The sequence below is a fragment of the Notothenia rossii genome, assembly GCF_949606895.1.
Source record: "Notothenia rossii genome assembly, chromosome: 5".
In the NCBI taxonomy this organism is placed as follows: Eukaryota; Metazoa; Chordata; class Actinopteri; order Perciformes; family Nototheniidae; genus Notothenia; species Notothenia rossii.
The window spans coordinates 16,305,167-16,332,048 of NC_136903.1; the positions used below are offsets into that span (position 1 = coordinate 16,305,167).

At 41.0% G+C, this 26,882-nt stretch overlaps 2 protein-coding genes across 3 annotated transcripts; both read right to left on the reverse strand.

The window, feature by feature from the left end:
* Positions 1-11,419: 11,419 nt before the first annotated feature.
* Positions 11,420-15,923, reverse strand: anxa2a (annexin A2a). The gene is made up of 13 exons (XM_079680825.1): positions 15,799-15,923; positions 15,102-15,159; positions 14,907-15,000; positions 14,076-14,170; positions 13,881-13,994; positions 13,614-13,704; positions 13,322-13,401; positions 13,177-13,236; positions 12,757-12,850; positions 12,571-12,666; positions 12,327-12,385; positions 11,975-12,097; positions 11,420-11,901 (listed from the first exon to the last, which is right to left on the reverse strand). Exons 1-13 carry the CDS (start codon positions 15,906-15,908, stop codon positions 11,842-11,844), a joined length of 1,134 nt encoding a protein of 377 aa, XP_079536951.1. The 5' UTR covers positions 15,909-15,923; the 3' UTR covers positions 11,420-11,841.
* A 183-nt stretch (positions 15,924-16,106) lies between these two features.
* ice2 (interactor of little elongator complex ELL subunit 2) lies at positions 16,107-25,943 on the reverse strand. 2 transcript variants are annotated; one of them, XM_079680824.1, is made up of 16 exons: positions 25,790-25,943; positions 23,959-24,060; positions 23,497-23,845; positions 23,290-23,409; positions 23,066-23,200; positions 22,746-22,862; positions 22,310-22,469; positions 21,669-21,847; positions 20,754-21,582; positions 19,738-19,910; positions 19,501-19,630; positions 18,197-18,281; positions 17,814-17,864; positions 17,068-17,311; positions 16,411-16,511; positions 16,107-16,326 (listed from the first exon to the last, which is right to left on the reverse strand). In XM_079680824.1, the coding sequence occupies exons 1-16, from the start codon at positions 25,801-25,803 to the stop codon at positions 16,323-16,325; spliced, it is 2,793 nt and encodes a 930-aa protein (XP_079536950.1). In that variant the 5' UTR covers positions 25,804-25,943; the 3' UTR covers positions 16,107-16,322. The 2 variants fall into 2 exon arrangements, with proteins under 2 accessions (XP_079536950.1, XP_079536949.1); XM_079680823.1 differs by having other exon boundaries at positions 16,107-16,511.
* Between the last annotated feature and the right edge of the window lie 939 nt (positions 25,944-26,882).

Below are 26,882 nucleotides of genomic sequence, written 5' to 3' on the forward strand. Positions count from 1 at the left end.
GTGTGGGGGACGGGGCGCATCCTGGGCCACCCTCACCAGGGAAAGTGACAGCCTGGATAATTGGCACTAATCAAGTGACTGCTTGTATTGAGAGACTGTCGCTATCTGCACACAGAGAGGAACAAGGTTGACCCACAGAGGTAGTGCCCAAGGCCCTTACTCTCCTACAATAGATTCTGTCAATCCGCGGTGTGTAACAGTCATCATCTACCAGTCCCTCTTTGGTCAATATGCAAAAAAGAAGAAGAAGAAAGTCAGAGATAAAGAAAGAAAGAGCGAGGGGGTGGCGGTGGGAGAGGAGAGGGAGTAAGAGACGTTTCCTATTTCACATGAAAACTAGGATGTTATGGAGTGCATACTACATTATTCTTTTTTATAATTTCTCTTACAGCTATTGCTTTGAATTACAGAGGACTTTTTGTCAAGAGCGAGAAGGAGATGAATCAAAAATTCATCTGAAGAAGTTCTGCATATGGGGTGAGGCGAATATATACCTCTGGTGGAACCAACATTTGCAAAAGTTCTATCTCCTTAAGCAATTATTAGCGGTGATAGTTTGACATGTACAAGAGTTGTCAACAACTGACTTTAAACAAAGTACAAAGCAGAAGTAAACAGTGCCTTGGGCAAAATTAACTTGGGGGACTAGCCACCTCATGAATTATAAATGACCATCTATTACTGCAGTGAGTGCTACTACCAGGAGGCTTCATTCATTGGAGCAGACTAACCTATTTTCAACACATCTGAAAGTCAAGTGACAGTGAGGCGCCAAAGAATGCAGTTCAGGGGAAAATGAGGCTGTTATTTAGTAAACGAGTTGTGTAATTTCTAAATTGTACCAAACTAACCATGGAATGCCCTCGGGGGGTTTGTGTCATCTGTTATACGCGTTTGCCTACTAACTGCCATTCACTTGCAAATTAATTCCCTTCCCAGAGCACATTTTAATCCATCTAATTAGCAAAGTGGCCTATACATAAAAGCCTATGTTTTATCTTTTTAATCTTCACCTCCCTGATGCTGCCTGGAAATAATTGAAATTATGTCAACTAAGATTATATCGAGCCAGGGTGATTTTGACAAACTGGGCTTGGACTAATTTGTCCTCTTTGAAGATTCCTGTTATGAGCGCTGTTTGTTTGAATCTCGGGAGAAACAAAGTTTGAACTTAACAACAGAAAATAAAATCCACAAGTTCAGTGTTTCTCCTCTTCACATACCTTCAGAGTATTTCCTTTGTTTTAATTCTCAAGGTGGAAATGTGGTGCATTTACTGACCTGAGATGACAAAGAAGAGGGATTACAGAAGCTCCCCGATGCAGCTGTGCAGGAGCCACGAGGAATCTGGCTGGTCAACATTGATTAAAGACGGCAGCTTGTCCTAACCAGGGACTTGTGCCTGCTAGTGCCTTGTGGGCTGCGCCTCAGAAAGGTGGTGAGACGTCTGGATTGGCACCTCTCTGGAAACACTGCTGTACCCACTGGAGAACAGTGAAGCCTGAACCACTGAGGTTCCCTGTAGAGCCAGTCCTACCAAAGGCTTCTTTAGACAGGGAAAATAGATGCTGAACGTCAATTAAACAGAACACTTTAGGCAGGATTTTAGAAATATTAGACTGTTTATTTTTGTCCATTTAAGAAAATGAGTCTCACCTTTTTGTTTTAGTTGACTAACATAATCTTTATAAGGCCACATCGTGTCCAATATAATCAGAATCAGAATCAGAAACGGTTTATTACCAGGTAGGTTGACACGTACGAGGAATTTGACTTGGTGTCATGGTGCATACATAAAACTAAAACTCAAATTAAAAAATTAGATAGAGAACTATTTTAAAACCCTTTCATACATGAATTATGAAAGCCTCAGTCAGAATTTTTTTACCAAGTGTTATTATTGCTCTTGGGTCATGAAAGACAATCTAGTTTTTTCAAAGAGATTTTTATATGTCCACTCAGGTGGACACTATGCGTTCAGGGTTTGAACTGAAGAGATGTACATTTTGAAAAAATGATAAATAAAGATTTGCAAATTTAAAATTACATTATAGTAACATAAGTATATTGATTTACGGCCCAAAAAGATATTGCAGATTAAGTATTTTCAAGAATAACCAGGGCCAGGGGCCAATTTGAGGCCCCACGCACAGTTATTTGATGAGTGCTAGTGGAGCCTCGCAGCGGCAAAACCGTGCCGCGCCACCCTAATTGCGCCACATAAGCGCATACGTGCGCCTCAGATGAGGCCCCCCTCCGCAAGGTGTGGCCCCCTCCACAAGGTGAGGCTCCACACAGTCTGCATGATCTGCCTGTAGGGAGGGACGGCCCTGGGTACAGCAGCAGCAGTACCAGTATGAATTGTAGTTGAACTATAGCCAGTGATGCATGACGTCCACTGCAGTGGACAGGTGGTTAATCATGATTTACTGCAAACATAAAATCAATACTTTGATCATTTATGAATTATATGATTCCTTAGTTGTTACTTGATGTCACCACGTTTTTTATACCTGCAGGGGACGCTTTCCATAAAAGGATTGGCAAGATATAGACGGGTGACTTGTTCCATGTGGCTTTCTGTCGTCCATCTTGGTTTAGAGACATGTATCATGCACTTACACTGACTTTCCACTGAGTGGCAGTGTATGGGATGATGCAATAGGGTCCTATGTAGTGGCTGATGGTGCAACTATGCGAAAAAAACAATGTATATACAAGAAAACACCTTTTGAATAGCTGTCCACTGTAGTGACCTCTATGCATGAAAGGGTTAAGAAAACATTAATAACATTAAAAAACAATAACAAATATAGTAAAATGAAATATAGAAGTATTTACATTGAAATAGAATGGAATAAAATATGAAATATGTGCAGTAGAAAACAGATAAGGAGCTGGACCGCAGATGCTGAGAGGGACATCTGTTTCTTCCTGTCAGATAAACACAAGAAGATGAAGTTGGAAGTCGTGAACGCGAAAAGAGTTTTCCTGGTCTGACTCTCACTGCACACACAACACTTAAGACACACTTTGCTTTCTTTTTAACCCCACATTCCCTTTATCGTCTTCCTTTCCTTTTTGCAATTTGCCAGTCTTTGCACAGCGTGTGCAGCTCTGCCTCATCTTCAAAAGACCAGGTAATACAATCTTTTTATACCAGTGGAAATAAATACAGTAGGAAAACAACGCTGTGATCTAGCTCTACAAACAGCGTGATTGGCAGGTGGATGGCACAAAGAGGAATTCAAGCACAGCTTCACACATTAATTGTAGCTGCCGTTAAAGGATGTTAACCAATATATATTCAATGCTCCCTTTTTAGACTCAGTTCTGAAGAGTCACTCTTCAAGCATTGCAGTTATGTGAGCCGCAGCGCTGTAGATTTCAGGAGACTTGAAATACCTTTTTTAGTCGGAGCGACACTACAGAACAACATTCCCCCCCAGCTGTTTATTGGCAGCAAAATAAACTAAAATAACTTCAGTTTGTTTTGAATTGAAAGTCTTCATAAATGAAAATAAACAGCACTGCAGCTATGTGCTGCCGCATTTCCATTCCCATAGAAAAACACACTGTGTATTTACTCTGTATACTTTGGCACATCAGTATTTCATTTTCTTTTATTTGGTTTTGAGCATTTTGATAAGATCAAGAATTATTTATCACCCTGGACACAGCGAGGCCACTGTGCTTTGTTGTTTCTGATTAAGGCCTTCAGATACTATGCTAATGTGAAGAACACGGTATGGTGGAGAACTTTCCAGATGAAAGTCACCGTGCTCTGATAAAAGGACAGTGAACACAACACCGCATAACATTAGCAAGGTGGAGTTACTTCTACTTACTCATAATTGTCCAACATGCCTGGGAGATACACAGATGAGTTCACGGGACACCGAAAAAAAGACCCTCGCCCCTTGTTTTGCATAATACTCAGCTTTGCATGGAGGCAGGGAGGGGCAGCGGGGAGGGGCAGGTGCCAGTGATCTTCCCACTGTCTCCAAGTCATTTTGTTTATCATTCAAATGAAAACCTTGTTCCATTATCCATGAGGGAGTGGGAGTAATGTGTTAATGTCCCTTTCTCATGGCTCGTCTTCTGGTCCAAGCTGACAGCATGGCACCCGTCCATGTCACAGATGATGAGAGACAAAAGGCACACAGAGGGCGGCAAAAACAGGTAATTACTTCATACCTACACTTGTGTAAAGGCGACTCCCCTCAGCATTCATATTTCTGTGTCTTATAATTAGGCCAACCAGGCCACGGTGTTTGAGGACACATAGACTTTGGGACTTTGATGAAATGTGAGGTGTCAAGCAGACATGAAGGGACCTCAGCACTTCACTGTGTCTTGTGTTTATGCTGCATGCAGTAAAAGAGTCTCCTCATAGGGATGCAGTGCCTTCATGATGCTCTATGTGATTGATTATTTAGTGGAAAACTCTACAGCTCAAATCAGTGTGAAGCCAGCAAATAAAGTCAAATAACAAGGGAGAGTGCAGGTCTGAGGGAGGGAAAGATCTCAAGATGTTTTTTGAAGCGAGTCAGAGTAGCCAAAGGCGAGTAGATCTTCACGCTTTCATATCCCCCCTTTTTAATATTTCTCCCCTGTTTTAATGATGTGCTTCCTATCCTTGAGTAAAGTTCTTCATAGCCAGTGTTTTTGCCAGAGAGGATTTTTTCTCTTTGAAATAAAATGTAAGTATATATTTAGTCTCCTAGTTTACAGGCTTACAGGCCAAGGAAGAAATTCAAATTTGTGCTTTTATGAATAAGCATATTGACGGTTGTCTGGCTATTGCCGAAATGTTAACAATATATTAATAAACAGTGTTTGAACTTTGCTCTTAAGCTTTGCTGCAGGACTAGCCTCAGTTTGTAAATTAACAAAAAATAATCACAAAAAACATTCCTCTCACTTGCATCACCTGTATGTTAATGAGAAAGAAAAACATGAAAAAGCAATATGCACATAAGAAAATAAACAGAAAGGATTAAGTATACATGATGTGCATAGGTATACTTTGCATAACGAAAAATCAAATATTGATGATAGTGGAAAAACTTCCAAAAGAAGAACACAATGAAAGAACAAAGCAGCAGGCGGCTGTCATTACTGCACCTATAAGTGTCTAAGGCCCGAGTATCAAAGCCGTCCTTTGGATATCACAGAGGTCTGCTCTCCTTTAAACATTTCTATAATGAAGGCATCTCATCACACTCCGTCCGTCTCAATTATCAGCCGAGCCCTGAACCGCCATGTCCCAAACCCTGAGGCCGACTGAATATACCTGCATGTCCTTTTCTCCTCCACTAAAAGACGCTGGGTGCACTTGAAAGGACACAAAGTTTGCATATGTGACATTTCTTAGTCTCTAGAAGGGAACTCAGGATTTTGAGATCATTAAATCCCTAAGACTGCCCATCTAAAATCCAAAAGACAATGAAATAGGGACACAATGAATAAATGTACACTGAAACAACTGAACCGTTGACTTGAATTGAATGTGTTATGTCAACAGATTTCACATAACTGTATTAGGTTAGTTGAATGCAATAATATTAGGTTTAAATCAAATATATTAGGTTCAACTTAATATTTTTGCTTTCCACTAACCTAATATAGTTATGTGAAATGTATTGACATAATATTTTAAATGAAAACCAACATTTCAGTTTTTTCATCGCATTGCGAAAAAGCCAGGGTATGTTATTGGTTACAATGTACAATGGTTTAAAGAACAACCCAAAATGCTAAAGCCAAATATTCCTTTATAGGATTTCTGTTTCTTGATACTACGACACTATACACTAACTAAAACAAGATAATAGAGTTTAAATCATTAAAACATGTGTCTGTCATCATCTTACAAGCCGCTCAGAAGCTATAACATTGACAGTTAGTTTACAATTCAACAATGAGAGGTTTCACAGTATTTCTGAACCTATTGTTCTGTTACAAAATATTAACAACTTCCCGGCATAGACGTTGAAAGGGAAATATGTATAGAACTCCCCCCCCCCCCCCCCCCCCCCCCTCCCTGTCTTAAGGCAGAGATAGCCATTGAAAAAGTGCTGGTTCAGTCTCTGTCTCTGGGCATAGCTTTGATCAGTCCCACCTCAAGACTTATCCTGGAGGGAGCACTGCACTGCTATTCTCCATGGCTAATCATACTTCCTGTCTTTGTCTTTATGTGCTTAAGACAAGCGTCAGATAGAAGCACAGGAACAGATTTGCCCCGAGAACATGGAGAATAAAGCCTCTGGTTGTGCTGCAGCTCGTCTTCTCCAGCGGATTTCCTCATGAATATTTCCACTGTTATGGAGTGGATTTCAACCCATTGCCGCTTTAAGAAAAGGTGCTTTTGGGAGAGGAAAGAAAGCCTTTCGGAGTTCAAGAGTCCATGATAAATGCCCTGTATGTCACCTGTGACTGTGTGTTTAGCTGTACCTACAGTTGCTGATGACAAGGCCAGAGGTTAGATCAATCTGTGCTCTGAGCCACCGCCTGAAGAGACGAGAAACCAGTAGTGAAATGGTTAAAAAAAAGTAATTTCACATGCACAGCATATTCTTTGGGCTCAGGCAATATTGCTCTGCCTGCCACCAGTGGCACTTTTCACTAAGAAACATGCTTTGTGTATTTCAAGTGAGTACAGAAAAGACCATTTCCGCCAGGAGCCAAAAAGAATGAAAAGAAATAGACAAAAATCCTTTTCCTTTTTTTATTGCGGGGAAGCTGAAGGCTATGAAAACCATCTTGTGTTCTATTTTTGAGCTGATTTCCATATGCATGGCCACCTGAGGGAGGTCAGGCTGCCCGGGCCAACTTCCTCACAGGGAGAGGGACTGACGGTGACAAGGACACAAACCAAAATCTGTCCTTTCCAACACCCACGCCACTCACTATCCTCACTGGCACCACCAAGACTCTCACACGGAGAGAGGCAGCTGAATCGCCACAAAAGAAACAGAAGACAACAAAATCATTTTCCTTCTACTCCTCTCTTGTTTCTTTTTCTTCTTCTGCTTCAAAGCCTGCAACTCTCTGCTGCGCCCTAGGGTTAATTAACATGAACCAAACTGTGGATGATGAGAGAGAATGGGAAATCTCCAAAGGTTAAGTGTCACATGGGAAACGTGTTGTCAGAAAAAGAAGAAGACTAGGGTTTTTTTTTTTCTTTTCAAATGAGAGAGTAGCGTTGCACAGGGAAGACATTTGTAGACACCTTTCCAAAACTTTGCATTTCTCCTGTCAGAGGAGGCAGAGCTTCAGAGACTGGCTTCAAACAATATCTGTAATTCAGTGACATTTTGACGAACAAAATAACTGCAGTTTTCTCTAACTTGCTGATCTTTCAATGGATTTACCCTTTTTGTTTAATAAAAGAACACACAACACAATTCCATAAAGTGATTAGCAAAAGCTGGCGGAAACAAGCACACATTCATCACAAAGTTAATCACTGCTTTTAAAGACCTACTTATTGAAATTGTGTCTCCTCTTGGTTTATCCCTGGAGGAAAAAAAAGAAAATGACTTCATGAGCCACAGATATCCTGGGTAGCATGTCTTGCAGGTGAAATAGTACGATTTCTCTCTGTTATAATTAACATGGGCTCCTCTTCTCTCCCTGTGGCTTGTCGCTGACATTTGGTTCATGCTTGAGTGTCTGCCTAGCTGATTTCAATCTCTTGCATGAAGGTGAGGGTGTGTGCGTGTACATGTGTGTGTGTGTGTGTGTGTGTGTGTGTGTGTGTGTGTGTGTGTGTGTGTGTGTGCGTGCGTGTGCGTGGGGTCCAGTGGCCAGTCTCACAAGGACATTGGTGACAGGGCCTGTCTTCATTTGATGGGATTAAGCATGACAATATGGATTAGACACCCACTCAGTCAATCCCATCCTCCAGCAGGTTAAGAGGTTGAAAGCCAAATGCTGAAACACCAATGAGTCTTGTCAGTGTCTCTGTGTTCTTGCGAAATTGCATCACGTAAAAAGGTCATATCTTCTGAACACATATTTTGACAATTTCCAAATGTATCACAGCGATCTCAATACATCGTGTCTGCAGTGACACACAGTATTGATTTACACCGTACTACGAGGATGAAAACACCTCAGAATGGCCGCCTCATCCACCGCTGCAACAAGCCTTGTTTTACATTATTACATTATGTATGCAGGCTTGAGTATGGATAATGGATGAATCTAAAGCAAAGCAGTTTAATTACCCACCATCATTCTGTCTCACCTAGCTGCCGAGCACACATCTTATTAGCCATGGTGTAAATAAACATTAATATGCCACCTTGATAAAGACTGTCCTCCTCTTGCATGCTTCTTGGTATATTATCAGCATCGCTGCAAAATACACACACCCAATCTGATCTGGTGGCGTGTGCAAACATCGGAGGAGCTGCTGACGCTGGGGCCAGACCATTACAACCACTTCACAGAAAATTATCATTAGTGCATCTGGCTGGAGGCCACGCAGCACCATCAAAAGATGAAACTGTACACACACAGAGTATGCACACATGTATCCGGTAAGATATAAAACACAAACCTATGTCAGACATTTGATCAAACCAAGAGGATCACAGCGATCCTTGAAAGCCTGGATCTTTGTCAGAAAATTCTGTTGCATGTCGGGCCGGCGAGTGACAGAATAGGCACAGGGGGATGAGGGCTGTCTCTGTGGGCTGACTGAAGGAGGGGAGACAGTGGATACAGATAGAACGCGTGTAGGTTAACCAGCCACAGGGTAATCTCATCCCTTCAGCACACGGCAATAGAGAGGAAGCTTCAAGCAAAGAGAAAAGTCAGCATCCAGCCCAGCCCTGAGCATCAAATACTGCTGATCTGATCAACTATATAAAAGTCTGCTTATGTCTCCAGGCAGGCTTTTCGAACAAACTGGATTGTGACTAGAATCAGACGTGATTGATTTCATCTTCAATTAATAGCAAATCATCTTTCTTTTAAGAAAACTGAAACTTATGAGTAAATACTGCAGCGAACAGGCTGAGGTTGAGCAGCGACACTCAGCTGGCATCAAGTCAAACCTTCTTGTGAACTCTTTTGGCTTCTTAGGATGACAGAAGCTGAACTCTTCAAAGCATTCAAATGTGTTGCATGTACACAAAGCCCTTTCATAAACTTCTCAAATGTCTTTTTTTCGTCTGCAGATGGACTGACTGCAGCCAAAACCGAAGAGGAGACAGGCCTTATTCTGCTCTCTTATGTTGTTTCAATTACCAGTGTACTGTACAAAGGAGGCAGCCTGATGGCATGACGAGTGCACAGCGCTGTTGTCTCAGTTTGAGCCTCATAAAAGGAAGCGGGCCTGACGATGCCAGAGGCGGAGGATCTGGCTCTTCGGTCTGCGCCGAGAAACATCAGCAGAGCGCCTTTCTTTAGAAGGAGATGTCCTTCAGTGTGGTGCCAACTCTCCCTGGGGCAGCAGCATAAGACACAACCTCTTATTTACCATACGCAGGATCTCTGCGTGCCCTTTACGAGCCGGGATATTCAGCATCACAAAGACAAAGGCCACGCTTTCTCTGAAGAAGCTGTGGTTTTGCTGAATTAAATAATGATAATTAAGAAAATATTAATCAAACTCTGGCTCTTGCGACTCTGCAGCTGTGTTGAGGGGACGGGTCCTGCAGCGTAGCCTGTAGGAGCTCTCATTTAGAGTATGCCTGTGACCTATAGAGCTGCAGGCAAACACACACTCACCAACACACACAGATGCACACAATTAAAAGCAGACCTTGGTGGCCTACTACTCTATAATTAAACACCCCTTGGTGCTTTGCACAAAAGTCTGAGCCGGGTTCAGATGTGTCAAGGAGAGAGAGAGATGAGAAGAAGCTGCCGGTTCTCTAAGTTGCAAGTTCTGTTCAATGCAATGAATTAATGAAAAGCACAAACTAATACCTTCCCAATGTGCAGTGGGTATGACTGCGGGCCGGCAGCAGCTATACAGCTGTACTGTGAAACTTTAATGCTGCTGGAGGCCTGCAGCGCTGCCTGGGCTTTGTCTCTGAGGTGAAGCAGGGGGAGCTTTCCACATGTTCAATCTAACTGGGACACGTTAGAGACAAGAAGGGTTTGTCTGACCTTTCAGGCTAAACCACCATGATATGACAGCTGGTTCCCTATCAGTATCTTTGATTATCCAAAAAACTAAAGTAATCAGAAATCCCCTTTCCAATTCAAACCTGTGATTATGGTATTATTCTTCACCTTTTAGGCTTCTGAGTGCTTGTCATTTGGCTGTAGTTGTTATGGTAATGCAAGGTATTCCATCTCCTTCCCCGCATGCTCTGTGTTTGACATTCATGGGGTTAAAGTCCTCTGAATGATGAAGTGCCAGCGTTTGGGACAGTAAATTGCATCGTTTCAATTGAGAAGAGAGTTCCCCTTGGGTTTGTGGAGGTCCCTACGGGCTGGCCTTGAACAGAACAGCATGTTGTACATCTATATAAAAAAGGGGAAAATATGGTGGTACTTTCCTCTTTATGATGCAGAGATTAATCTGTCTCCACATCCGCGCATAAATCTCACTCTGCTTTGCAAAATACTGTTTTACCTTACTTTACACTATATTTTATATTTTTATTGCCTATAAACATAAACCATCACAAAGGGCTAATGTTCTCATCAATATTATTACAAAATGATCATAAATCCAGAGCCTTGTTAAAATGTGAAGCCATTTCCCCTTCTCAGTTACTCAACCAGTGGAAATATTGGACAGAAGCACTATTTTATCAGGCGATTTCCCTCCCAATAATGGATGATCTCCTATCCTATTTGAGCCACAGTACACCACTTTGTTTTAGATTATTAAGTCTGTGCGCTTCCCCTCACATCCTTTTCCTCATCGCTGTGTTCAGCAGAACTGATCTTGCCTTTTGGGGCCATTTTTTCTTATACTTCAGTAGAAATGCCTTGACAACACTGGTGGTTATTTCATCCTGAGAGACCACAAACTAAACAGCAGAAACACACTGTATAGAAGCTTGTTTAGTGGTATGCAAATCATCTTTGCCGGAGGTAAAATTAACATTTTTAATTAAAATATTAGCACCAAACAAACACAGAAAAACACACTAATGATTAAATCATCTTGATGGAACCTCATAGTGCAAAAGGAAGAAGATTTTAATCATTATTTTGTATTTGAAAAGATCTATATTGACTTTACTCTGCTTTGCATTATTTCACAAATCTTCAAGATTGTGCTGAAGTTTTGGATTTAAATGTAATTTCAGATGGCATTTTTAAATTTCACAAACTGCAGTTTAATTATGTTAACATATGTTGTGCAAATAAAATCCATGAACCCTGTTTTTCATGCAATTGTAATAAATGTAATAAAATAATAAATAAGACAATAATGACAATGGAATTTATAATATTTTTATTTTATTTATAAATGTAAGATCTCCTCATTTCTTGAGCAGGTTTCAGATGTTATAAGGCCTGAGACACAGAGGAGCTGGAGCTGTACTTGTTTCCAATGCTACTGTAGCGCCCTCTAATGGTCTTTTATGTAAACATCAAGCAAGAGAAAATGGGTTGAATGTAAAAAAGTAGGGAACAAAATTCCATTAAAAGCTGTTTTAGTCAAACAAAAGTTAGATTTAATACAGACTCTTCAAATATCAAAAAGATAAATGCATCTCCTTCAATGTTGCATTCAAATGTGCGAAAAAAAAAGTAGGAAGGGCTCTGAGTTTGTTCTAAGTATGATATTCATAAGCCCACCTTTCCAGTGCACCCCTCCAGTGGCAGAATTTGGGTCATTTTGATACTGATGATTCATTTTTACTGCTCCGGTCCGCACAGGCCAAGCAGCACCTTCTGGTAGTCTCCCTTGGTGTGTTCCTGCAGAAACAGAGCAAGTGAGAAGGACTGCACCACAGAACTGACTGTAAATCAGCCTGAATGAGTCACCTACCAGAATAGTCTTTTGCAAAGACTCCCCGGTGCTGGTCTTGTATTCAGAGCAGATCTTCTTCAGGTCCACCTCGCAGCGTGACACAATAATCCTGGTCACTATCTTCTCCTTGGCTCCTTTACTCTGCGCAGACAAGCACAAGTCAGCACTTACAAGTTGTTCGCTTCAGACTTAACTTCAGCAGCTGATGTAACGCTGCTGTAAGATCACTTTTGCCAACTTGAAAGTCGGTGTTCCTGCAGCAAAGTTGTTCTTTCACATGCAGATGTACTTCTGTTCCAAAAAAAGAAAGACAAAGTCTGGCCCTCAAAATTGCCACATTTCCAAAAGAAGAAAGAGAACAGCACAGTACCTTCATGGCTTCATTGAGTCGCTTGGCAAAGTACAGCTGTTTGTTTTCAAAGCATTCAACTGGAGCAAAAGAAAAACAGAATAAATATCCACAGTAACACGTTCTGTAGCTGACAGATGATTGTCTTTTGTGTTTCAAAGTTTAGACATACAATAAAACGGACCTACAGAGTTACAATTTACTTCAAAAGTAGAACAGAAATATGCATACATAATATCAATACATGATAAACAAATGTGTGTACCTAGCACCAGGAAGGACTTTTGCAAGTCTCCTTTGACTTCTTTGGCAATGCTCTCCTGCATGTCATAGGGACTGTAACTCTTGTACCTCTGAAACACTGACAAGCAGAGAAGAACGATTTAGATATCGAGGATTCAAAACCAATACTTTCGTAACAATAACAGCAAAAGGAAACAGTGCGTCTTACCTTTCTGCAGGTGGGGTACGCTTCTCTCAGACATAATGGAGATCCAGATGGGCACATCAGTTCCTTTGATCTTCACCCCAGCCTCATAGAGGGCCTGATATCAATCAGCAACATAACAGTAGACTTATTATTTATACTTTATAATGTGGCATGGTAGTGGGTGCCGCTCCTTGTTAGATATCAATATATCAAATGTAAGTAATTATCTTATTCACAAAACTGCCAACTGCTTAAACTTGTACAAATGATCCGGGGTTTTAAATCTCATTTAGTCATTCCAATACATTTTCTGTGAATAAGTCGGTGGTGAAAAGTAAGAACTTAACATTAGCTAGATAAAGAATACAATTTAAAAAAGGTACAGATTTTAAATGAATCAAGTCTAGATTTCACAAACAAAGTATTACATGGGCAACTTACTCTGGCATCTTGATCAATCTTTTCATAGTCTACGACAGCGATTGGAGCTGCTCTGTTGGTCTGCACAGAAACAACACATGACTCAGGTCAGTTTAAACTCTATCATGTTACATTAATCATAACGACAGGCCCTAACAGATCTCACCTCCACCAAAGCCAGGAGCAGCTTGGCAAAGTTCCCAGATGTGTCACCAGCCACATCTTTCTCCAGATCTTTCTTGAACACTGTGGGAAACAAGGAATTTGATTCCTCTACATAAGATCAACCACGTAGCTATTGAAAGTGTGGTTCAACAACATTTATACACATCTCAAGACCTTAGGTGGACATGATGATATATATAATGCACGACAAGCACAATAACCTTTATGTGTGGCATTATACATTACAATATATTTCCAGCCCTGTATGAATGCTTTGGATGTTTTGGACTCACACTCCTTGTAGACCTTCTTGATGTCCACCAGCTCCTCATTGCTGCGTGAGCACAACACCTCAATCAGTGTTTCTTCATCTGTTCCTGCTCCCTGAAAGAGAGATACATCTGTGTTACTGTCTTTACGCGACACTTTAGGATATTCACAACTATCATTTAGGGTGTGTCATTAAAGCAAGTTCAGTCATTTTTCCTGTAGAGGGCAGTGTGGCCCTTCCGTTAAATCCACTGATGATGAGTAGCACTGATGCAATGTGTGTCCTTTACCTTGATAGATCCTCTGATCAGTGAGGCATCGTACTGGGACGTGCTCTTCATCAGTCCAAGGATCACTGCTTCCAGAGAGCCGGACAGCGCTCCCTTCAGGGCTGAGATCAGGTCCTGAGAATACATCAGTGTTAGCTTTATGTGTCCTTATTGTTTTAAGCCACCACAAAGTAAGAGCTGTGAAGTATTTTGTACCTTCTTTGCCCTCCTCTCATAAGCGAAAGCAATGTCTCTCCTTTGTGAGTAGGTCCGCTTTGTGAGGACGTCGATGATGGTCTGTTCATCCACCCCTAATGTTAGAATGAAAAAGACACACACACATTGAGTGAGACAAAGGGGAATATGGTGTAAAAACGGGGTTATAGACAACAGTGTGTCAATATGTTATAAGGGTTTCTATAGGGGAATGTAAAGTATAATGTGTATATTACCAAACATTTAGAATAAGGATGGCTCAAATTAGTTTTTTTACAAATGTTTTAGGTGATAATTCTATCTCACTTTTGGTGAAAGGATGTTTATTAATGTTCTGTGGAACCTGCTAACACTTACAGTAAGAATATAAGCCTTCAGGCATTCTGTGTGCTAAAATGTTGAATGGTGTTGGCACACAAATGACAAATAGCAAGTTTGGAATCATTTCAACATATAATGTGTTTGGATTTAGCTTTAAAAGTGTTTTGGGAAGAATAAACAAACACAAGAAGGGCCTGGCAGCAGAGATAGCTTCACACATGACGTGGTCACAAGGTACTGTCCAAGATCAAACCCTCATTAGTAAAGAAACATCATGACACATTAAACATATCATTCACAACAACAAAATGGTGGACTGTTGAGGAGTAGTAGCGGTCAGAATGTTGCCAACAGCTCCCAGAACAAAGCTCTGCCAGCTCCGAGGCTCAGACTTGGAGGTTTTCCCAGCACGGTCAAACCATTGAAGCCAGGATGCTGACTCACAAATACCAACCACTCTTCTGTGGGAAGGAGAAGCAGAACCAAGCACTGATTTTTTTTTTCTCTTGCCTTTGGTTTTCATTGCAGTCTCTATTCTAGCAGCGTCTGTGTCAGGGTTGAAATCCGTAGCAGGTACCACCGTGGGGTGTTTGGGTTCATTGGCCTGGGGGATCCAAAGCACATTAGAGTGATATTAAATGAACGCCATGTTATTTATGGTACATCATGTATTGTATGAAAAGTAAAATGAAGATATGACATTACCCCAATGTTGAGGCACAGCTGTCCCAGGAACTCTGATACCATAGCCATTTTGAATGTGCTGTAAAAGATGACAAAAACGGTGAACACTACACAATCTTGTAATCACATCTATGTGTAACCCTATCTTGTGACTTGTCTGAGCTGCAGGCATTGGGTCATGTTTGTTTTTAGTCGCAAGATGTAATCACTTCAGCCCACCAAGGAAACGTCTACTAAACTGAGGTTGTTGCTTTTGGTACAACTGAGTCACACAAATCCCTGCAAAAAGACTTTCTCCATTTTTATCAAGTTGTTCTTTTGATTTCAGTTCTTTGCCACATTCACTTTATGGTAAAAAGGTTAGATACTATTGCACACCCATTAACACATTTGAATCATTATTCAGTCTAACACACTCCTTAACACTAGCCCCAAAGAGACACACCCTGGAAAATGCTACTGTACTGCAGTCAACTGAGCACATTCACAGCCATACAATGAAACAGGTTAGAGCGCTCACACATCCTTACTTAGACATAACTCAAGAAAAAGTAAATACAAAGCATGTGTGCACAAGAACAAAGGAAATGGTGTGGAAGTAATTTGCTCATGAGAGCAAGTTGGAGAATTCCCTTAAACGTCCCTGCATTGAAAAGTTAATCTAAGTTATAGAAAGAGTTAGTTCAAAAAGTCAAATGTATAACTTCACTGGACTTACCTTAGCTGAGTTGAGATGATGCAGAGATATGTCCAGGCAGTGTTTAAGTGGAATGGGTGTGAAGGTTTATCTTTCGGACAGAAAACAATTCCCCTTTCACCTCCCCTCATTCAGACTCCCTCCCCTTTTCCATGCACACACGACTCCACCCTGTTCCACTAGAAGCTAATGAAAAAGTTGTGATACTTTGGTTGTTTTCCCCAAAACACTATTCAAAAGACACTGGAACATCTGTACCCTCAGGAAATGTTCAAGGTGATGTCTTGAATCATTCGTTCCACACAAACAGTTATAAAGACATACTCACATATGGTTACTTAGACAAAGTTTATTATTTATATCTTTTCACAAATTATAATTACCAACATATGAAAAAATAGAAAGTTCTAGAATATACTCTCAAAGTGCTTAAACGTTCACATTTATGTTCAAAGTCTTAGTATAACACCAGTATGAAATTATGTACATTGTTAGTGCTATGCTGCGTTTTCCTTTCCTTTCCTTAGCAGTACAGGTTCAGCTCCTCACCTTATATGAAATGAGAAGACATGATATTGAATCCTTTGACGTGGGATTTCTTAAAATGTCTTTTTAAGTAGGTTTTTAATATACTTTTTACGGTTCTTTTGTCGTTTCTTCAGTTTCCGGTTGTTCTTTGCCTGTCCGGCTCCATGGTTGTTGTACTGCGACTGCGATGAACCATCTTTCGCTGTCTGGTAGGATGAAGGAAGGTCAAAAGAAATGTAAATAACTGGGACCAAATAATATGTTTATCTGTTATTCTCGGATGTACAAATGTTGACTATACAAATGCCCAGTTTAAATGATAAGTTTGCTATTGCAGTTGACAAGTTTAAAGATGTGTTAACGTCTTGCTATGTGGACTCAGACAGGCATCTAATGAATGTCTCAGAGTCTACACCCCTAACCCTGCTGAACAGTTGTTGATTTTGCTCTCTTTTGTCTCTGCTGTTAGTTTGGGACATGCGTAGGAGAACTATTCACTGCACTGACTCAGCCTGTCTGATAAGAACACAACGGAGGGCTTTGCACCCACCACCACACAGGGAGACCGCATTGGTACGCATCTTGGATTTTAGAGAATTCCTGAGAGTGGGTGTGTACTTCATAGGCATTAACAAATAAACACTTCTACTAGTTTCAATAGCCTTTCAACTCATTGTCATTACTTTCATGATCTCCACTGCTATAATATTGTTTCATAGTACCATCTATAAATGCAGTAACAATGGTAACGTAAATACAAACCTGCACAAAGGGTTTTGGCGGGAAGGTGCAGGGGACACGGCCGTGTTTCTTGTGGAAGGGCAGCACCACAGATGGATCAACAGGTATCCAGGGGACGAGGCCGGATGTGGGGGGCTGGGGGACGGAGCTGTGGACCTGCTGCAGGTTGTATGCCCCCCGACTCACTTTCCCATTAGCCACTTTTAATAGGGTCACAAATGGTTCCCCTGCCTTGTGCGCAATCAGGTACTGTCCTTCCTCTAACCTAGAAAATCAAATGAAGTCATTGAAGGTGTGTTATTGTCAGAAACACACACACTGAGACATGTTGGAGCATTCCGAGGGGGGAACAGAGCCTTGGGAAAGCAGAAGGTGACGCATGCATTATGTGCCATTGAGTAATCGCTTGTGTAACCCTACAACACAAACATGAAGGCAAACTCTTGCTTTTAGCCCGAGGCTGACAGTTTCATAATTCTAATCATCCTAACAGAGCATACAGACAGACGATCACAGATAACTCATCTGCACATGTTGCCCAACTAAACAACAGAACTACAGAGGAGGACCCAACCCTTCCCCAATTTGGACCGTACATTCATCAAACCACATTTTCCATAGTTTTACACATAAAATATGTTAAGTGCTTGCATTAGAACCAAAACATTTAAACCTGTAGATGCATGCCACTACCATTCTTATGAGGGAGCTCAATAAATAATGTACATTCAGAGCTAAAATAAACACTGTCGTCGTCATCAACTTACCCAGTAAGCTTTTTCAGTAGGTGGTGCAGTATATTCAGAGAGTTCGATGGCCTGTGGATGGAACATTCATATTTCAGTCAGTTTCTTTTGGCAGGAGTCTAATCTTTTACACTAATTCAGATGATTAGAGGAGATTTTAATAATCAGAATCAGAAATTCTTTATTTGTTCCACAGCGGCTAAATGTACATTGTTACAGCAAATTGACAGTGAAGATAAAAAGGCACCATAAAACGTAAATTAGAGTAGCCCCCGTTGATGAAAATGGCGTAGATTATTTATTATGTGACTTTACTTTAATATGACATTTGTCAAGATATAATCATACAGGGGTTATAAGGTGAAACCTAAACATCTGCGCACATCTGCTGTAAGGACACTCACTTGAACCCACAGGAGATGTTGGGTTTCCAGTTGTCGGGCAGCTTTGTGAGCAGAGCTACTTTTGATGTGAGCGCATTGATGTGAGCTGCAGAGACAGAACAGGAGGGTGAGCGATACACTGAGGAAAGATCAAGAGCTAATGAGCACATCAGGAGCCTCACTTCATCATCAATGCCTCTCCTAGTGCTTACAAAGTAATTAGCCTGTGTTGATTTCCCAGCATTGTTACAAGCTTAAGTGGGTGGTAAGAAATGCTTATTGGTCCTGCCTCCCACTCCAGCATGTAATGCCTGCTTATTCCAACTTGTTTTAGAGCCTGCAGCCACAGCCAGAAATACACAACTGGGAAAGCCACATGATAAACCTCATGATGAACTACGCAGCATAGAAGGAAGTCCTTTATCGGTTGCATCATAATGTCAAGAGGTGAGAGTTAATGTATAGTTTCATGAAGCTGGAATTGTATCATTGTTTCCTCACTGGCTCATCATTTTCTAATAATTCTAGCACAGAAACATGAGACGTTTTTTTTCCTCTTTAGACATCTAAGGTTTTAAATGCCCGATGAAGGGTGACATCCACTTTTTGGCAAAGGCATTTCTGTCAAGCTGAGTATAAGAAAGCAGTATATTGTTGTAGGGACACCAACACTTATGCTCCGGCCCACAATGTCAACTATGCCAACAGACTGGAAAGGGGTGTGCTTTAGGGACTCCTTTAGCCTTCATTAGATAGAACAAATAATCATTATGCTGTGAAGATGACGATGTACAGTCCCAGAGATAACACCTACACGAGTCAACAGATTAATGAATCTCTCACAGAATGAACATGAAGTCTTTCCCTGAATCTTGAGCAACAGGGATAGTAAGCAGTTTGGAATAATTTTTCAAGAAAAAATGTAACTGCAGTTCAAAACAGCATTTAGCTGAGGTCTGCACAATGCGTTCTCTGTAATTCTCCATAATCCAATGTGGCTGTAGTTATGGCAACAAAGTAAACTTAATCAACACAGAGACACAGCAGGACGGTGAGTCATGTGAAGACTATTGCATTGGTTGGTGGGAGGATTTCCATGTTGACTCTACTGAACCCTCTGAAGGAGGGAGAGGAGAAAAGTATTGTTTTTGATCCACATAAACAGTTCTTTTATTATATTGTTGGCATGTATCTTAAAATAAATTAAAGACTAAAAGCGATACTGACTATAAGACTAGAATAGAGATTATTTTGGTAACATTCCTGTCTCTATTTTCACTGAAGGAATATAGCATTGTGGGTAAGAAAAGCAACAGAAGTTTTACCTATGCAGGGTACAGTGCTGGAGTGGAGCAATTTCTCAGTCCACAGCTGGCAAGCCTCACTGCTGTTCAGACACTCAACTCCATAACTCAGCTGGTACTCCAGCTTGGGCAAGATATGCACTGGCACATGCTGTGGTGAAGAAAACAGAAATCAGGCTGATGAAGATTTGGACTTATACTTTAATTTGTGAAATTATATTTTTGGAGGACGAGTGACGACTAATACTATACTTATACCTGGTTTTGGTCGTTTTGGCCGACTCTCCTGCTATGGGTCAGTGACACAGAGCTCCGCACCATGAGCAGCAGGTCCTGCACACTGTAGAGCTTGTAGAGCAGGTTGCCTTCTTCTGGAGCGACGTAATCTTGCTCATCTTCTGCACCAGCCTGCAGTTCTTCTGACAGTAGTTCTGTAGGTGGCAATAATGTACGATATGTTATATAGAATATAGAATCAGAGAAATGAAACTCTCGTTAATTGTCAGACATACATGCACACAGAGCACACACAGTGAAATGTAACCCATCCTAGTACTAGGAGAAGTGGGCAGCTATTGTACAGCGCCCGGGGAGCATTGGGAGTGGGGGGGTTGTCCGGTGCCTTGCTCAAGGGCACCATGGCAGGGCTCAGGAGGGGAACTCTCCAAGTAGCAGTCCACACTCCATATTTTAGGTCCGTTCAGGGACGTGAACTGGCAACCCTACGGCTCACTGTCCAAGCCCCTACTGACGTGAACTGGCGACCCTACGGCTCACTGTCCAAGCCCCTACTGACGTGAACTGGCAAACCGGCAACCCTACGGCTCACTGTCCAAGCCCCTACTGACGTGAACTGGCAACCCTACGGCTCACTGTCCAAGCCCCTACTGACGTGAACTGGCGACCCTACGGCTCACTGTCCAAGCCCCTACTGACGTGAACTGGCGACACTACGGCTCACTGTCCAAGCCCCTACTGACGTGAACTGGCGACCCTACGGCTCACTGTCCAAGCCCCTACTGACGTGAACTGGCGACACTACGGCTCACTGTCCAAGCCCCTACTGACGTGAACTGGCGACCCTACGGCTCACTGTCCAAGCCCCTACTGACTTGAACTGGCGACCCTACGGCTCACTGTCCAAGCCCCTACTGACTTGAACTGGCGACACTACGGCTCATTGTCCAAGCCCCTACTGACTGAGCCACTGCCGGTTAATGAACCACACGGAGAAGAAACTTAAATCATTGAAAGAACATTTGTTTACCACTAACTTTTATGCTTTGTATTTGTACTGTTGGCCTCTGGTGCAGATTCGTGAGAAGCAGCGTCGCTCTCTCCATCCTGGTTGTTGTTTCTCTCCAAATATGAGGACACACAGGGCTTCACCAGAGACGTAGGATAAGAGTGAACTGAGGGTCCCGCACCTCGGGCTGGTGAGCTCATCTCTTGGGATACAGTGGAGCTTTTGGCCGTGTCACTGGCACAGTTGAACATGGCTGTCTGCATGCGCAGGATGTCACTCAGCTGGTCGCCGGATACCTTTGCTTTTTTGGATTGTCGTTTCTGCTTTGTTGGTTTTTCAGGGGAAGAACACTCTGAGTTTAGAGAATCAGATCTGGCGTCAGCAGAGAGTGGTGTGGGCTTACATTGTGTAGTACGTGTTTGAGCTGGTGACACAATGGAGTCATCAATGACCAGTTGATCTTCATCAGAATCTCCCATAAAAGGTGGGTCTTCGTTACATTCCTGAGCAGAGTCCGGCCTCATGTCTTCAGTTGTTGGTGCAATGGCCTCATTCCCAGCTGGCTGATTTCTCTCCTCTGTTACGGGATCATCCTCACCTGCCACTGAGGTGTCCATCTCTTCTTGTGAACTGCTGGTAGTGTTTGCAGGACGCTCACTGGACCTTTTAGTATTAGTCACAGATGCAGAACTTGATGCTTTCGTACTTTCAACACAGGCGTCCTGCTCGTTCTTCTTTTTCGGCGTCTTTGGGGTTTTAATGGGTTTCGTCTCACCAAATGTCTCCAGGTCAGTAAGGTCCACCTCAAAGTCAAGTCCAATGTTTTCACCAGACACTATATTTCTTTTTGAGCCCTCCTGATGGAGAAACAGAAAACAAAAGATTATTGTTCTGATAAATAAGACCACATTAATGATATTACTTTTGTTGTGCGACCACATACAGAGAGTTGCTGCTTATCCTCACGAAGCTCCGTCATTAAATGGAAGACATTTTTACTCCCATTCTTCTTGATGGAGAGCTTCAGACTCTCCTCATGGAAGACATGGCTCCTCTCTTTCACGGTCATCTCAGTCTTCAGAAGGGGTGAGTCTATATATACAGTCTTCTTCTGTCTATTGCCTGTAAATAAAACATGTGAAATGAAGGATCTGTGAAATGGTGCCACCATGAGGCCGCTCAATGTCATTACAAAAAATGCATCTCCTATTGTAGGTCTCTTGTATACACACTACTATTTGAATCTGTCATTGATATTAATGTAGCAAGGTCAATATCTGGGGTCATCATCTAACACATTTTGTGTGCATTTAAAAATAATTCTGTAGTTTTTTGTTAAGATGTATGTTACTGTAATCTAAGTTATTTAGAGCAAACATAATTCATTCTAATATCTGGCTTTTAAAGGATACAATTGGATGAATTTGTGTGGCTTTATAACCATGACTTTATAGCTGAAAGTGAGCAGCAACGTAAAGAAAGAAAAAGAAAGGATTTGTACCCAATCGAAGCAAGCCCTAAATGTGTCTTAGTTAATCTTACGTCAACTAGAACAGCCTGAGTATCTGAATGATGATGCCGTACCTTCTCCTGTGTTTAACTTGATCCAAACCGGTAATTCCCACTGCTCTGCAAAGTCTGGGCCATGGTTATCTAGCAGCCTTACGAGGGCGTCTCGAGTGAGACACACATGAGGCTCATAACGAGCACACAGGCTGCTGGCATTAACATCACCGCTGATTGTCTGCAGAGAAAACCAAGACCGGGTCAGAGAACCAGAACTACAGTCAAACCAACACAGGTAACTTCTCAATAGTCTACTATTAACTGGACTTTGACTTCTTTCAGAAACACAATTAGCACTGGTTTTGCTGAGCAATACAAGAACACCCTCTGGTGTCTTTTGTTAAAACTGCAAGAAGTGAAATGGTGTAACAATAGACCTGCGGTCATGAATCCTATTCTAGCAGTAAAACAGCTTTGTGACTTGCTAATTAAAAAAGAAGAGACAATTGCTTACAGCGTGCATGTCCTTGGCTTTTTTAGCTGGAGGATTTTGTGATGAAACACTCTGATAATCCGATGCAAGCTGTGCATCAGCAGGCACCATGGTGTGGTCTGTAATATCCACATTGCCCTGGAGAAATGAAGGGTACAAATATGGAAATGGAACAAGTGAATCAACACCGAAAGACTGATTCTGCAATTCATCACTTCGAGTTGGAAAGGTTGAAAAGAAAACTGCACCATGGCATAGTGAACAACAAATGAAGTGGTAACCCAACACTTCTTTGACTAGAAGAGCTCCCGTGTTAAAGTAGCACTTCAAAAGTTCATTACCATGATCAGCAGCTGTTTCTCAAAGGTCAGCTTCAGCCCTGGGTTGAATGTTCCCCCGGTCAGACTAGTCATCTCATGGATCTGGTAGAGCTCAGGAAACATCCTGATGTGCTCCAAACACCCCCTGAAGAACTCCTGAAGAACAAATTAGGGCTCTATGTTTTAACACTTATGAACATACATCAGAGAGCTGATGACAGGGGCAATCCTTGCAGTATCACTACCTCGGAATATTGCATAGCTCCCTGTGATATGAAATTGTAGTCGTCAGCACATATTTTGGCCACGTCTTTCAGGTACATCATGAACTGCATCACTTCACTGTTTACTCGTGCCTGCAAGTTCTGAAATATTAGAACATACTATTAGAAGACCCGTGGCAAAAAAGGACAGGCAGGATTGAAATACCATTAAGGAGTTCATGTAGGTACCTGTGGAGGATCGCTTGCTTTCTTACTCATCAAAAAGCCAAGATAAGTCTTCTGGCCATTGATTGACAGGCTGGACGGACAGGGGTAGGGCAGTCTGGGTTCAGGGTAAACAGCACCCGCCTCCATCTCAATCGGCTTGAGCTTTACTCTTGATTTCTCTGTATCCCAACATTGTGCTGCACCCTGCCCATCATTGTCTGTAAACGGATCGTCAGTGTCAACGCTTTCAGAGCAGGATTCATTCATGCTGATGAAGCTGTCGTCTTTAAAGGCTGCAGCGTCTTTTGTAGAAGGAGAGGAGGAGGAAGCTTTTGAAATCCCACAGTCCTGTTTTATGTTCTGTACAGGACTTGTGGAAGGAGAAAGAAATTGAGGTAAAACATGTTAGATACAGATATATAATTTAGCCATAGAAAACAAGAGTAAAAAATAGTTTGAGCTGATTTACTATCATCAACAAACCTTTGGAGAAAGTCCCACAGCTCTCTGACATTAGGTGAAAGTGAATATTTGACATAAAGATCATTGGTAAAGAAAGGAGCATCGGGGACCTCGGGGTCCTCCCTAAATTTAAAGAAGAAAAAAAAAACAGTATTTGAGGCACTGCATTGTACCAAACATTATGCAACAGTTTCTGCATGGCTTTTGTGGGTGGACAGTTTATTTTGACATGCGAGTGTCTCAAAGTTTGTTTTAGGGTAGTGCACATTATAAATGACCATTACTCAACGTAATAGATGACTCAGGTGTAGTGTCATTCTTTTCTGCTGAGTTTAATTGTGTATGTCAGCAAGAGTTTTGACATGAAATTAATCTTCAGAAGCTGGCAACTCATTTTCAAAAGTACAAGTTCCTGAATCAGATCCTGCTGAGCGACTCCAAATCCACACAAAATAGTATCGCAACGCTGGACCTGCCAACTTTTTGGGTGATTTTAGACAACCTTCTATTGTATATAAATGTTTCTATGACAATTCTGCAGTTTCACATCATTTTGACATTGATTTAAAATCACGTGGTTATATATTGCATGGAAGCTTTTGAAAATAACTGATTTGGAGTTATTCAAGGTTCTTTATTTAGTCATACGAACATAGCTACAGTGTAGTTATGCCGATGAAAACTTTGTGTCTTTATATCAAAGATATTACAATTCATAACCCACATGTTATCAACAAAAGTGGGCCATATAATACTTTATTATATGTTTAAGCCTAAATATTTTCACTAATATGGGAAAGTTAGTACGGAGTTATTGAAAATAACGGTGGTTTTATGTCACTCAATTGGTCATTTATTGATTATCTCCAAGTGAAACTCTGTGTTTAAGAACAACGGCTCTTAAAGATCAATTCACACTAACTAGCAAATCTCCTTAACAAACAAACAATGTCAGGCCTTTGACATAGTGCTTTAGCGGTTTGCAATAAGGCAAATTGTTATATTATGTATACATGTCAGTATAATTCATTTTGAGTACTGTTACTATCAAATTCCCCATACAGATGGACAGGGTGACACAGTATCAAGTTTAGTAGGTGTTTTTAGACTTGTAATAACCGTATATTTACAGTCCATTGTAATATCCAAAACATAACAGATGATTCCCTATCATGTCAGGTGGAGCAGCATCAAAGTTAGATTAAGAGAAGAAAGCAACTTCCGTTTCAACCTTCAAAATAAAAGCAAACGTTATCCCAACGTCTGTACGACAAAATGTCTAAGAAAGCTTTCTAGATCAAGAACACCGTGTTTAGTCTCTATATAAGCTATGTTGGGCACAAATGCATTATACCAACAAGACAGTTGTCAAGTCAAATTCTGGAGGTCAGTTCAAATCTAGAGTCAACAGTACATTTTTGTTTGGCGTTAGTTAAATAGTTTAGGAAAGTCTAGGCGGTACATGCCATTTAGCTACATGGCTTAGCTTAACAACATAAAAACTGAGACAAATATTTCGTTCAACTAAAACCATTCGGTTTATTATTATTTCCAGACTCATAGTAGCTTGACTGCAGCTATGCTTGCATGTTGCAGCTCTCTGGTTGAGTCTTCACTGGTACTTATTAGCGTTTTATATAAAACTACGTCAACAATTACGGTTAAGATAGTTTCTACTATAGAAGTAGCTCACCTTTGGTTAGCATAGCGAGCTGTCAGTTACAACAATAACAGAGCTGTCGCTAAGCTTTTTAGCAAAAATGAAATAGCACAAAGTTAAGTTTATTACTTGAATTGACACACAATCCACCACTGACCTTCTGCTTATTCTTACAGTGAAAATACGACTTACCATACTAGTTCCATTATAGCCACACTAACAAGAGGTCCGCGGAAATGACAACATTATGAGTATCCATCCACATGTGCTAGCAAGCAAACAAACGTTTGCCAGGTGATCTTCTTTGTCTGTTGAAATGATGTTGACATTAAAGCGCTCTGTAGACATCGCTGCCCCCTGCCGGACATCAAAAGTAAACGATCTGTTATTTAACTGTATTTTTTTATTAACTTTCTAGTTAATCTACAAAAAGTTAAATGTTTTCCTTGTAAAGAAAACATGTTATTTGTACTTCTATTCAAAATGTTTATGAACATTACAATACATTCCACATCTTTATTTATGCATAGATGTCGTTATTGTACAAAGCTTTGGCCATACTCAGAGCCGTATAATATAATTATTATTATTATTATTTATTATTATAATATATATTCTATCTATACGGCGCTGGCCATACTGTATCCCATTATGGTCATGTCAATAAAGCTATTTGAATTTGACATCCTGTTGGGTATTTAAATTATGGAAGGCACTTTTTAGGAGGTGTTGCCACAGTCCTTTTTTTCTAGAATTTTCCAATACATTCTACATCTTTATTTATGCATAGATGTCGTTATTGTACAAAGCTTTGGCAATACTGTATGCCATTATGGTCATGTCAATACAACTATTCTGAATTTGACATCCTGTTGTGTCTGTTTCTGCAGGCCACAATATCCTACGATATGTTTACATTTATTAAATTCTTTACTTAAATTATGGAAGGCACTTTTTAAGAGGTGTTGCCACAGTCCTTCTATTTTTCTTGTATGTTCGAACCTAAATGCTCATTTCAACATTGGGTATATGAACCATCAATTAAAAAGATATAGGCAACATTAAATTACATATAGTGTTCCAACAATAATATCAAGAGTATTATACACACATGTATATCGGCATAACATTGTTCGAAAACTCCTGTTTGTCCATGCAGGTTGTGTCAAGAAATTGAGAAAAATGCTGAATGCTATCCTTTAGAAATATCTGCATTTCGAATCATATTAAAGATTTTAAAGTAACCAAATAATCTTTACTTCTCTAAATAGACAAATTTTCATAT

Coding starts and splice junctions, on each gene's coding strand:
- anxa2a (XM_079680825.1), bottom strand. CDS start 15,908: ATGAGGGGAGGTGAAAGGGGAATTGTTTTCTGTCCGAAAGATAAACCT. Junction 12,098..12,326: donor GACTCAATGAAGCCATGAAG/GTACTGTGCTGT, acceptor TTGTCTGCGCAG/AGTAAAGGAGCCAAGGAGAA. Junction 11,902..11,974: donor CTTTGCAAAAGACTATTCTG/GTAGGTGACTCA, acceptor CTGTTTCTGCAG/GAACACACCAAGGGAGACTA.
- ice2 (XM_079680823.1), bottom strand. Junction 17,865..18,196: donor AACATCTCCTGTGGGTTCAA/GTGAGTGTCCTT, acceptor TTCCATCCACAG/GCCATCGAACTCTCTGAATA. Junction 16,512..17,067: donor CGCCAAAACCCTTTGTGCAG/GTTTGTATTTAC, acceptor TCATCCTACCAG/ACAGCGAAAGATGGTTCATC.